We start from the raw sequence: 14,148 nt of genomic DNA on the forward strand, positions 1-14,148 counted from the left end.
AGGCATACATGCAGGCAAAACACCCATATACACAAGATTAAAAATAGTGTAAAAATACTAAAAACAACAACAAAAACCTAATGGAAGTGGAAGTTCACAAAATCAGCAGGAATAGCCTCCAAGGAAACCTACAGCTCAGAGGGTATGGGTTAACAGAAGTTGCCGGCTGGCTTCACCCACTTTACACTCTAACTGTCTGTGCCTTCCTAAGCCATGGTTTTGAACTGGTTTCAGGCAGAGACTCAGTTGACACTGGGTTCTTAACAGTCGGGAGACTTGTTTGGGGGCAAGGTCACACACATACTAACCACAGGGCCCATTTTAGAATAGCACCTTGAAGCCGGGCATATTGGCACCTGCCTTTAACCCCAGCACTTGGGAGGCAGAGGCCGGTGGATCTCAGGTCTACATAGTCAATTTCAGGACAGCCAGAGCTACACAGTGAGGCCCTGTCTCAAAAAATAAAAAAGAATGTCCCCTGAAACCAAGGCCTGTGGCTGGGGAGGAACAACGGAGATGAGGACAAGGTCTTTAAACAATCCAGATGTTCTGAAATCAAGTCACAGCAGGACAGCAAGGCACACTGTGACTGTCCACGTGCCAAACTTCTATGCAACATTCCTACCTGGATGCACCTGCCTGGCGATTCTGGTTTTATGTCTACAAAGTGAGATCACAAGGTCACGAACTGAAGACTAGGGTGCCCCACAAACCTGGAACTAGCTCCAGAGGAACTAGAGCTCTTCCCAGCCCGGAAAGTGCCTGAATGTCAAGAGCTAGTAACTGTTGGGCAGGAAGGCCTCTCTCCTAAAAGGCAGCTGCTGGACAGCACAGGCACACGGAGCCAGAATGAGAAAACAGGAGCTCTACTTCAGGGCGCAAAGGCAGTGCTTTTTCATTGAGAACCGAGAGAGGAGCAGGGAAACTGGTATTTGGCCAGTTGCCTCTGGCAGCCCTGGAGGAACAAGCAGCTTCTGTTCCAGAGAGGGCAGAGCTGGGAAGCTGCTCTTGAGGCCAGCACAGGTGCTCCCCACCACGCTTCATTCAGCAAGGGCCAAGTTCGTGGACTGCAGCCGCTCTGTCTCTTGGCAGATGTATTGCTCCACCGTGTCACACTCAGCTAGGAACACCTACAAGACAGACACAGGCAGTGAGATCCCAGGCCCGCCGAGGACAGGCCAGCCACTGCCCACACAAGGCTCTTTGTTCAGCCATTCCCGGGAACCTGTTGATTAGACTCTCAACCGGTTGTGCAGGGATGGACATGGACTCCCAGTCTGGACTCCAAGGATAGTGAAACATTGGGCCATGGTTTCTGACTATGCCCTAGGCTAACCCTCCACAAGGGGGCACTAGACATACCAATGGCCCTTACTGGACCTTTGCCAGCCCTATCGGCTCTCCAGTGAACTTGCCCAAACTGATTAAATCAAACACACAGGGACAAGAATCCCCTTCTTGCGTTCATGTTAATAAACAAACAGTAATAACAGACCATGCCTCTCACCACAGTTCTACACTACCCTGTTTTGAACAGATAAAAACACATACCAACACTCTAAATATATTACAGCCTGTCATGTACTCATATAACTCACCTGAACCTTTTTTACCAAATTCTTCCTTTTTAGCCTGCTGTCTTTAAAATTTTCTGGTAGGACCTATGGAAGAACCAGTTCACACAAAAAAATTAACGTCTGTAGTAACAATGACAAGAGACATTGGCAATCCATACAACACACCCAACAGGTCACCAATGTAAGTCAAATGTGCACTTTCAGACATCACTTCTCCCAGTCTGCATCCTATGTGGCTCCTTTCATGGCTCTCATTCCTATGAATGGTCTCTCCCTTGGTTGCAGTATCTGGACTGTAACCTGATCTAAAACACAGATTTTGTTTTTTCACTGTGTTTTACATATGGGATATTACTTTGCCAGGAAAGTACCTTCTGTTGTTTTTGGGGTTTTGTTTGTTTGTTTGGTTTTTTGAGACACGGTTTCTCTGTGTAGCCCTGGCTGTCCTGGAACTCACTCTGTAGACCAGGCTGGCCTCGAACTCACAGAGATCTGCCACCACCGCCTGGCTGTTTTGTTCTTTTGTTTTTGGTTTTGTTTTTTTTTTAATATTTATTTATTATGTATACAGTGTTCTGCCTGCATGTGTACCTACAGGCCAGAAAAGGGCACCAGATCTTATTATAGATGGTTGTGAGCCACCATGTGGGTGCTGGGAATTGAACTCAGGACCTCTGGAAGAGCAGCCAGTGCTCTTAACTTCTGAGCCATCTGTCCAGCCTGTTTTGTTGTTTTTTTTTTTAACCCCCGTCACAACAGATTCCAAGCCCAGAGAAGTCCACTCTTAAGAATAAAGCATCAAGCTAGAGATACCCTTACATTCATCTGTTAAAGAAAACTTGGGTCAGCGATTCAACAGCCTCCCAAGATCTGGCTGTGGCTGAAGTCTGTAGAAGAAATGAGCTCAGTGGCATCACCACCCGAGTCTTAGGAAAACACAGACCCATGCTTCCTTTACCTCAAGATCAAAGACCCATGCTTCCTTAACCTCAAGATCATAAACTTCTTGGGTTTCGGGTCCATGACACCCCCCCCCCCCACGCTCACACACACGCAAGCGTGCGCACACACACACAGACACACTCGTCATATGTATTACAAAAGCCCTGTGTTGGTGGGCTGCGAACGCCTACAGGTCAGAACCTCCACATGTTCAGAACCTAGCACGCTGTCCTAGTTTCCTCCCTGGTGCTGTGATAAAAACACTGATCAATTCGGGGAGGAAAGGGTTTATTTGGCTTATACTTCCAGGTCACAGTCCATCATCAGTGAAGTCAGGCAGAAACTTAGAAGCAAAAACCATGGACGAAAATGCTGCTTGCTGGCTCACACTTAGCTTTCTTTCTTTTTAAGGTTTATTTATTTTAATTTAATGGGTGTTTTGCCAACATGTATATCTACATTATATGTATGCCTGATACCCATGGAGCCCAGAAGAGGACACTGGATCCCATGGAACTAGAGTTAAAGATGGTTGTAAGCAAGAACAACCAGTACTCTTAACCTCTGAACCATCTCTCCAGCTCAAAGCTAGTTTTCTTTTTTCTTTTTCTTTTTTTTTTTTAAGATTTATTTATTCATTATGTATACAGTGTTCTGTTTGCATGTATCCCTGCAGGCCAGAAGAGGGAGCCAGATCTCATTACAGATGGTTGTGAGCCACCATATGGGTTCTGGGAATTGAACTCAGGACCTCTGGAAGAGCAGCCAGTGCTCTTAACCTCTGAGCCATCTCTCCAGCCCCAAAGCTAGCTTTCTTATACTTCCTAGGACCACCTGTCTGCAACCCATAGTGGGCTATGTCAATTATCAACCACCCCCCACTTGCTGATAGGCCACCTTAATCTGGGCAATCCCTTAATTGAGAGGCACTTCTTAGGTACCTCTAGGCTATGTTAAGTTGATAGTTAAAGCTAACTAGGACACATATACCTGGCACACAACAGTACATGCTTAACATCCCCAAGTAACAGATTTCCTAGACAATGGAAGTGTAATACTAACAGAGTAAAATGGACTGAAATACTGTCATTAGAAAATAGTATCTCCATGCTCAACTATGTTCATAGCAACACTATTCTAATAGCCAGAACCTGGAAACAGCCTAGATGCCTGTCAACTGAAGAATGGATTAAGAAAATGTGGTACATATACACAATGGGGATACCACTCAGCAGAGAAAAACAATGACAGCATGAAATTTGCAGGCAAATGGATGGAACTAGAAAAATATCATCCTGAGTGAGGTAACCCAGACTCAGAAGGACAAACATGGTATGTACTCACTCATAAGTGGATACTAGATATAAAGCAAAGAACAATCAGACTGCAACCCATAGAACCAGGGAGACTATATGGCAGGGGGGGACCCTAGGATGACTGTGGCTTATAATAAGTTTTGGTTTTACTCAATTACTGGGCACTCAATGAAACATTTTGCTATTAGGATAAGAATTTATACTGAAGCCGGGCGGTGGTGGCGCACGCCTTTAATCCCAGCACTCGGGAGGCAGAGCCAGGTGGATCTCTGTGAGTTCAAGGCCAGCCTGGGCTCCAGAGTGAGTTCCAGGAAAGGCGCAAAGCTACACAGAGAAACCCTGTCTCGAAAAACAAAAAACAAAAAACAAAAAAAAAACCAAAAGAATTTATACTGTATCAAGCTGATAATAGAAAAATAAATAAATAAAAATGGGAAAAAAGCCAGACAAAAAAAAAAAAGAAAAGAAAATAGTATCTCTAAGCTGAATATTTACTTACCATTGTGTCAATCTCTTCCAAGATCTTCATGAACTGCTCAATTGTGGCCTTTACTTTCCTATCAAGTTTGCAGAGAGCCTCTGCTTGTAATTCCTTAGCCAGAAAACCCTGTGAAGGAATAAGGCACTATTGCAAGTGTTTCTTGAGACTCATGGAAAACCATACCACTATACTGATGAAGTGACCCAGAGTTTACCATTGCTCTAATAAGCCAGGCTGAATCTCAGACCTTCATCCCCTGGGAAAATTAGAAATGCTGGCCTTGGCCAGTCTAAAATCCTACCAGGCTGCAGGCTGCTCTTCTCATACGGTCCACTGAGACTCTGAATGCCTCTGAAGCCTAACTACAGTGTAGCCCTCAGTCCCAAGTGTACACATGCACATAAGAGGCAGACATTAACAGCATAGACTTAAGTGCTGGGCATCACAGCACAACATGTGGACATCAAAAATTGACATGGGGTATCTTTGTCAAACACTCTGTTTAGTGCTTTGAATAGGAATGGTCCCCATCAGCTCACATATTTAGATGCTCCATTATTAGGGAGTGGTGCTACTTGACAGGGATTAGGAGGTGTGGCCTTGTTGGAGTAGGTGTGGCCTTGTTGGAGTAGGTGTGGCCTTGTTGGAGTAGGTGTGGCCTTGTTGGAGTAGGTGTGGCCTTGTTGGAGTGGGTGTGGCCTTCTGGGAGGAAGTGTGTCATTGGGCTTGGGTTTTCAAATGTTCAAGCTAGGCCCAGTGTCTCTCTCTTCCTGCTGCCTCCAGAGGTAGAACTCAGCTATTTCTCCAGCATCATGTCTGCCTGCATGCTGCCACGCTTCCTGTCATGATGACAATGGACTAAAGCTCTGAATTGTAAACCAGCCCCAATTAAATGCTTTTCTTTTTATGACTTGCCATGGTCATGGTGTTTCTTCACAGCAATAGGACACTGACTAAGATACTCTGTCTTATTTTTTGAGACAGAATGTCTTACTGAATCTGGAGCTTGCCCAATTTGGCTACACTGTTTGGCCAGTGAGTGGCAGGGATCCTCTTACAGAATATGTCATCATGTCAAGTTTCTACATGGATGCTGGGCATCTGAACCCCAGGTCCTGATGCTGTGTAGCAAGCACTTTATCAGCTGAGCCATATCCCCAACGTTGGCTTAAGATCTAAAACAAATTAAACTTTCCATGTCTCACTGTTCTCGGATTATGGGATGCTGAAGGGAAGACATGTAGATGCTCATGTAACTCATGGCACAGAGAGATCCATACAGTAACAGAGGATGACTATGTTGATTTTAGTTTGTTTTGCAACAGGGTCTCACGTAGTATAAACTGGTCTCCAACTCACCTCCTAGTCAATGTTGCCCTTCTCCTGATCCCCGCCCCTCCATCTCAGAAGAGCTGGGGCTACAGGTATGCAGGACCACACCCGGCTCAAGCAGCACCTATTTTTATTAAACCCCCTCACTGTCCAGTCACATCGCTAAGCCTAATCATCAGTTAGCTGGTGGCTGAGTTGAAAAGCAGGGATTTCTGAGGATGGCTATCAAAACAGAGTGACAAACGCATATTTTACAACACATAGCAAGACATTCAAAAATTACTCAGAAATCCAAACTCAGTCCTATCAAAACCAATCACAGCTGTTCTAAAATGTCTAAGGGCATTCAAAGAAGCATCATACATAACAAAAAATTATTAGGTAAAACAACAGAGAATAGAAACTAGGTTAGGTAAACCATGATATGCAATAAATTATGACCATTATCAACGACACCAGAAAATGTTAATTTTTTAATCAATATAAGAACAATTTACCAAATGTACATCATATTGAAATTTTTGATAATAAGATGAAAACTATTTTTCAGAGTAACAATGTCTCTGGATCACAAGTCCTTACTTGCCACAAGAAGAGCAGTGAGGACAGAGTTTAGGATGTGACAGGCCTTGGTATGAATCTTTATCTGTACGTACACTTAAACCCTGTACAAGCACCACAAATTATTATTATTATTATTATTATTATTATTAGTAGTAGTAGTAGTAGTAGTAGTAGTATTTTGGTTTCTAGAGACAGGGTTTCTCTGTGTAGTTCTGGCTATCCCAGAATTCACTCTGTAGACCAGGGTTGCCTTGGACTCAAGAGATCTGCCCGCCTCTGCCTCTCAAGTGTTGGGATTAAAAACGTGGCCACCACTGCCCAGCACAAATTAATTTTACAATTAAAGCACAAAACAGGACTGGAGAGATGGCTCAGTGATTAAGAGTATGTACTGCTCTTCTAGAAGACCTGAGTTGCGTTCCCAACACCCACATGGAGGCTTAAAACTTCATGTAACTCCAGCTCTGGGAGAATCTCAGACCTCTGGCTTCCCTGACCACCAGCACTCACATATGTACTCACACTCCCACACAGACACACAGACACAGACACAGACACAGACACACACACACACACACACACAAAATACATACATAATTTAAAATGAAATAAATCTTTTTTTAAAAAGCCAACCAGGTAACAATACTACACCACTAAATCCACAGAATTCTTATAGATAAGTCACCTGCTGGATGCCAGAAAGCTCTTTATTCAACTCTTCCAGGTGGTTAGCTGTCTTCTGTACAGATACTTCCAAATCTTTCAGCTTCTTTAACTCAACCTCTTCCTCTGGATTGCTCTAACAGGAAGAATAAAAAAGAGGTCAGTAATCACAAAGGCCAGCTGCCTCTGTCAGAAGAAAATCTGACCACCACTGGGCTAAGCCACTCACTGAGAAGGATGATGCTTCTTGGAAAGCATGTCAAAGGGTTAGACAACAAGGTTTCCTACCTATAAAGCCTAGTCCAGAGAGAAGGCAGGTGTGAGGCAAACACTCCAGTTAGTGAGAATCCTGCTGACTTATGCTCAGAGAATGGAGCCAATCCAAGTGTCAGATTGAGCCTCTGCCTTGGGCTGATCCCAACAGCTAGATTAGAGTGAAATCAAGGGCCAAAGAGAACTCACTACTCTTCCAGAGGACCTGGGCTCAGTCCCCAGCACCACACAGGCTTACAATCTTTTGTAACTCTAGTTCCTCTATGGCCTCCGTGGGCATCAGGCATGCACACAGTGCACATACACAAATGCAGTCAAACACTCATATACATAAAATAGGTTAAATAAATCTTTTAAAAAGAAATAGAGTGTAAGCAAATTCAAGTGAATGCCACTAAGGAGTCCAGAATGAAAAGTCAGGCAGAATTCAAATACTCCTTTGTTTTGTGTTGAGACAAGATCTCACTATCTAGTCTTAAATTCCTTCCTCCCATCCCAGCTTCCTAAGTGTTAGGATTACAGATGATGTACTAGCATGCCCAGCAGTATGACAAATCTTTCCCCCGCGAGGCAGTGTTTCAAATTAGCCCAGGGTGGCCTCAAACTTATTATATAATGGGAGGCTGATCTTGAACTCCTGACCTAGCTGCCTCTATCTTCCCCATTCTAGAACTACAGGTGTGTGTCACCATGTGCTTTTTTTTTAAAGCCTTACCACAATCCTAAGAGGCAGGAACTTATGGTTACCCCAATATCTGGCTCCTGGTTTTTTATTATAAGACCATTTAGGATCTGTGTAACAGGAACTGTTTTACAGATAACATAGTAAAGTGACCTAAGATCCCAATGCCCCAAGGGGGAATGTACTAGAATCCACATGTGGCTCCCTGCTCTTAACCAGCTCCAACTGAAACATGGGTACTGCCTGCTGCCCACACTCTTCTCCCCGCCCCTTCCGGGAGACATTTAGAACATTCTCCTTCCTTTCACCCACAGTGGGCAGCTTTGTTACATTCCCCTAAACTGTTCATTCTTCTCTGTGGCCAAATCTCCAGCCCAGTCCCCTGGAGGCTCCGGGTGAGATTAGACTCCCATTCCTCCCGATAGTTCCTCCCTGCCTTCAGTGGACTCGGCCACCTCACTCTAAGTGAGACACCTTCTGAGTGCAGTGTGCCACCGTGTCACAATGCAGGGTTGGGCACAGTACCACCACAGCAGGGCCGCAGCCCACACCTGTCACCAACTAACTTCTCCTTGTCCCCGCAGTTCTTCAGTCGGAGCCTTCCCACTCAGAGGGTTTTCTTCTTGTAGAATTTAGTAAGAAGGGCAGTTAAAGGCAGGCTCCTAAAACCTGAACAAGAGTTCTTACAGGTAGCACCTACAGCTCTCACAAAAAGTGTTCCTGAAAATTCTAAGTAAAGCCTGTTCCTGGCACATTTGAACTACACCGAGGATTCACCAAATACATCATACCATTAAGGTAGCACAACTCCTAGAGCGAGAGCCTAATCAACAGGTAGAAATGCACAAATAATGCAACAACCAAACTGGTAATCTCATCAGACCTCATTTAAGGGGGCAGGTCACCAATGTGAATCTGGGTAGGCAATTTGTTTTTTTTTTTTTCTTTCTGGTTTTTCAAGACAGGGTTTCTCTGTGTAGCCCTGGCTGTCCTGGAACTTACTCTGTAGACCAGGCTGGCCTCGAACTCAGAGATCCTCCACCTCTGCCTCCCAAGTGCTGGGATTAAAGTGTGCACCACCACCACCACCACCACCACCACCACCGCCCAGCCAATTTGGTCTTCTATATGGAACCACGTATAAAGAGTTTAGTCATTCAATTCTGAAGAGTTTTGACAGAGAAAGCAATTTACCTTTTCCCCAATTAACATGACTCGGCAACCATCTTGTATTCCAAGTGCTGACAATGGTATGTCCATTTCTTTCAGAGATTTTCCTGAAAAGAACAAAGGCATGCAAAATCGTAACATCTGCACAACACTGAAAATAGACTTTGGCTAATGTACATGAAAAGAGGTGAGATTAAAGCCCCACCACTAGCTGTGAAGCTATTGGCATTTAGTAGCTGTGGGAGAGTGTGACCCCATGGGTCCACCTCACTCCAGGGCAAGTCCTGTATCCTGATCGTGTTTGGGCAACACAAACTGGACTCAAATTGGGGGGCGGGGGGGAGATACAAGCAAGGAAGTGAGTCTGACAAATACACTGTGTGAAATTTTCATAAAACTATTAAAAATATTATTCAAAGACAGAAATACAGGCCAGGCGGTGGTGGCGCACGCCTTTAATCCCAGCACTCGGGAGGCAGAGCCAGGCGGATCTCTGCGAGTTTGAGGCCAGCCTGGACTACAGAGTGAGTTCCAGGAAAGGCTCCAAAGCTACACAGAGAAACCCTGTCTTGAAAAACAAACAAACAAACAAACAAACAAAAAACAGGGGGCTGGAGAGATGGCTCAGAGGTTAAGAGCACTGGCTGCTCTTCCAGAGGTCCTGAGTTCAATTCCCAGCAACCACATGGTGGCTCACAACCACCCTTAATGATATCTGGTGCCCTCTTCTGGCCTGCAGTCATACATGCTGTATACATAATGAATAAATCTTTAAAAACAAAACAAAACAAACAAACAAAAAAAAACCAGAAACACAAATCTAATCTAAAAGGGGGGCCTGAGAGATGGCTCACTAGTTAAGAGCAGTGGCTGCTCCTCCAGAGGACCCAGACAACTGGGCACACCTACTCTGAGCACTCAGGAGGCAGAAGCAAGCAGATCTCTGTGAGTTCAAGCCTAGAATGGGCGGTAGACCAAGACCAAGTTCCAGGCCAGCACAAACTACATAATGAAACCCTGTCTCAAGAACAACCAAAACCAACCAACCAACCAACCAAAAAGCTTCATGTTTGCTAACAAGAAAAGGAGAAATTGGAATTTTTTTTGAAAATGTCTTTATCTGATAATGTCATTTCTAGATATTTATCCAAAACAAGTAACTGGAAATATGTCTCTATAGTAGTTATTAAAAATAATATTCAGGAACAAAGGATTAATATAATTCATATAACAGACATTTCTTAAAAAATTTTATTATTGTTTTATGTGTATAGGTATTTTGCCTGAATGTATGCTTGTGCATCATATGTGTGCCTGATGCCAGTGGAGGTCAGATCCCCTGGAACTGGAGTCACTAACCAGTTTAGAGCCTCCATATGGATGCTGGGAATTGAACCTGGGTCCTTTGGAAGGCAAGACAGTGCTTTAACTGCAGAGCCATCTCTCCAGCCCCTAAGGGTTTTAAGATTTATTATTTATTTGTTTGTTTGTTTGTTTTTTCAAGATGGGGTTTCTCTATAGAACAGCTCTGGCCGTCCTAGAACTCCATTCTCCAGCCCCAACAGATCATTTCTGTACAATAAAAGACTTGGTAGTCATGAAAGCTCTTTTCTTCTCAGGATACTTCACTGAATGCTGCTAAACTCAATGTTATAAAAAAGAAAATGTAAAACACATGGGCTGAGGATAGGGCTTAGTGGTTTGGTACTTGCCTAGCATGTTTGAGTGAGCTGCTACGGTACCATAAAAAAGTTAATAAGGAACTTTATCCAGGAGAACATTTTCTTCTCTGTGCTGTTTCTTTCCTTTACATTCTCTGCCCTTCTTCCCCTCCTGCCTCCCCACTCCCTGCTCTCTGACTATATTACCTAGGTTGGCATGGAGCTAGTCTGAGTTTCCAGAGTACAGGGTTATAGGTGTGTGCTGCTGTACTCAACTTTGAAAGATAAGTTTCTATTGTCTTTATAATTCAAAAATTAAATTATTTAAAAGGAAAAAGACATAGGGCAAGGTCATGCATATTACCTAGCCAGTCCCACAATGGCATGGGCTATAGGAAACTACCACTCTCTCACCAAGAAAAAGGCAAAGATCTATACTATGAAATATAAATAAAAGTGCTTCCTATTACTATAGGCAAAAGTTTTATCCCTGCCATAATGTTTATTATTAAATTCTTTACAATGACCAAAACCTAATGAGATAAATCTGGTCCTATCATGTACCAGAATAATGGGTTCCTATGGGAGTGAGAAGGCAGAGGATAGGGAGGGTGGGGAGGAGCTAGTGCCTCAGAAATCAGCATCAGCATCATCCAGCACTCTGCCCATCCAGGCTCCATCCAGTTTGTTAAAAACCTCTCTAATCAGCATGTCAAGTACTGGCAACAGTAGTGTCTCTGCTGTCACACTAACAGAATCGGATATTAGGCAACTAAGGTAACATTTACTTAGTAGTATCTTCAGCACAATCATGCAGAACATATAATGGGAGAAAAAAAATCTAGCCTAGCCCAAGAAAACTGTTCGTATGTTTCCTGAAAAAAAGTTGACATTTCTGTCACCCTGTTACTCCAAATCTGATACTCATCCAGATGTTTGCAAAGTCTAGTGTAGAGCAGGTTCTTAATAAATACCTGTTAAACAAATGAACAAAAGAAAATGGTTCTGGTTTGAAAACTGAAAAATGGGGGCTGGAGAGAGAGCTCAGTGGTTAAGAGCATTTGTTGCTCTTACAGAGCACCAGGGTTCAGGTCCCAGCACCCACATGGTGGCTCACAACCATCTGTAATTCCAGATCCAAAGAAGCTGACAACCTCTCCTGACCTTGAACAAACCTGGTACACAGACATGTATACAGGCAAAACACCCAAGCACACATACACACATAGAAAACTGAAAGTCACTAAGCAATTTAAAATCTGTCCTTACCAGGGTGGTGGTGGCACATGCCTTTAATCCCAGCACTCAGGAGGCAAAGACAGGTGGATATCTGAGTTCGAGGCCAGCCTGGTTTACAGAGCGTATTCCAGGACATTCAGGCCTACACAGAGAAATCTTGTTTTAGAAAACCAAAACAAACAAATAAAATGAAATCTGTCCTTTAGCCATAAATACTCAAAAAAAAAAAAATGAGAAATACCCACCCTTAAAGATGAGCTTCTGAAAAGGTATCGGAACCCCTGTGGCCTCTTCAACAAGCTGAGCTAGGTCTTGGACAATTGGTTCACTATTGCCCTGCTGTGGGGTAACAAGAAGGTCATACCTCTCATTGCCTGGAGAGAAAGAAAAGCATTCAATGAAGACAACTCTTTCACATAAACCTAAAAATAAGTTGGTGCTTTCTTATGGAGCTAAGGATTGAATTCAGTGCCTTCGGCTTGCTGGGAAGTGCTCTACTAATGAGCTATGTCCCCAAGGCATAGCTCAGATGCTACCTATTACAAAGATTTCCTTTGGTGACCTTCTCAAAGATTTGTTTCCTCTAACATAAAAAACTATTTTAATAACAGCTGACATTTTATGCAATTATACATAATGAGTTGTACAAGGCTTGTTTCATGCATTATCTCAGAACTCCAGGACAACACCATAAAGCAGCTATCAATTTAATTAAGACTTGCTTGGGGCAACCTTCAACTGGCAGAGTCAGAATCTGCCCTTAGATGCAGCTGATTCCAGAGTCTACACTCGCATCACAAGCTGTCTGCATCCTGTAGTCCGACTGCCCTAACGTCTCTAAGGCATCAGTTTTGTCTTCCCCGATTCACCCACCAGCAAGGGACTGTTTCCCTCCATGTCTTTCTAAGTACATCATAATTAGTGCTTAGTAAAAACAAACGAATGGATCCTTTTTTTTTTTTTTTTTAAACACAGGTGTCAATTTTTTTCTAAGTAGGTGGAGTGCAGGTCCAGCTTATTAGACTGCTCTTCCAATTGACTCCAGGGTCAGAAGGAGTCCTAGTTCCCATCTGTGCTCCACAGACCAGAAATCAGAGCCCTTAAAAAAAGAGACATCCATCTCAAGGTGACTTAAGGCTGCTGGACACAGAATCATGGCTTCCAGATGGCAAAGTATGTGGGTCTTTCCTAACTAACTGGTTCTAAGGAAATCTCACAAAGTGAGCTTTCTCGTGTACTTTCCAGTGTTTAGCTCTGTGTTAATTTCGCCAGGTGTCCAGAAAGTAACTCTTGGACCCACCGCCCACTGAGCCTGCGGTGATGTGACATTCAATACAGAAAGTACTCAGCAAGTGATGAACAGTCCGACCAAACACCAAGTTCAGACTCACTATACAGGTAGATGTCCAGAACCACGAAAGATGGCCAAACACAAGACTGACACAAAGACCTATAATTACTGGCGGCACACACTCAACTACGCTTCCAAAATAGAGGATCTAACAAATGTCCAGGGACAAAACACACTGGCCACATGGGAAGATGTCCTGACACCAGCCCGAGACAAAAACCATCCCCACGAACAGAGCCAAGAACTCATGCTCGGCTACACGTGGCCAAACCCACTGATCCCAACCCAACCCCACTACAGAGCCCACCCTGGTGCTCACTGTGTGTGACGGTCACGCTGAGCACGGCTGTTTCCGTTTCCTCCGTGTCGACCAATTCCTCAGTCTGGGCCATGTCCTCGGTCTGGGTCACCTCTTCGGCCACGGTCACGTCCTCGGTCTGGGTCGCCTCCTCGATCTTGGTCACCTCCTCCACCACCTGGGTTTCCTCCTTGGTCCCGGTCACTTTCCTGCTGCGGGTCACTCTCCTTCCCCGGGTCAATTCCCTGCTGTGAGCCACCTTCTCGCTCTGAGTGAAGCGGGGACTGACTTTGTTTTTCACCCGCGGCCTGCAAGGGCAGGCGGCGGCGCCCCTGGTGGATCGGTCATGCCCGCTGGCTGCGCTGCGGCCAGATGAACGCTGAGAGGCAGGCAAGCCGCGCTCGGCCCGGGGCTCCGACTGGCGCAGCTCCCGACCAGGCCGAGAGGCGCGCAGCCGGGGTCCCAGCGGCTCCCGGTCCTCTCGCGGTCGCCGAAGGCTGCTGCGATCCGCCAGGCCCGCGTTTGTTCACCGCCCAGCGGTGGCTGCTCAGAGCGCAGTCTTGCAGCCCCACCCTACTACTCACCGGCTCCGCCCCATC

General features: G+C 44.7%; 1 protein-coding gene across 1 annotated transcript; it reads right to left on the bottom strand.

The window, feature by feature from the left end:
• Positions 1-870: 870 nt before the first annotated feature.
• Positions 871-14,072, bottom strand: Bag1 (BAG cochaperone 1; the record flags this gene model as incomplete). Its single annotated transcript, XM_059255791.1, has 7 exons — positions 871-1,130; positions 1,599-1,661; positions 4,335-4,442; positions 6,898-7,011; positions 9,025-9,107; positions 12,146-12,274; positions 13,571-14,072. Coding segments are annotated over 7 exons (1,089 nt in total), but the record flags the coding sequence as incomplete, so codon positions are not given.
• Positions 14,073-14,148: the final 76 nt, after the last annotated feature.

This window comes from Peromyscus eremicus, chromosome 2, assembly GCF_949786415.1.
Source record: "Peromyscus eremicus chromosome 2, PerEre_H2_v1, whole genome shotgun sequence".
In the NCBI taxonomy this organism is placed as follows: Eukaryota; Metazoa; Chordata; class Mammalia; order Rodentia; family Cricetidae; genus Peromyscus; species Peromyscus eremicus.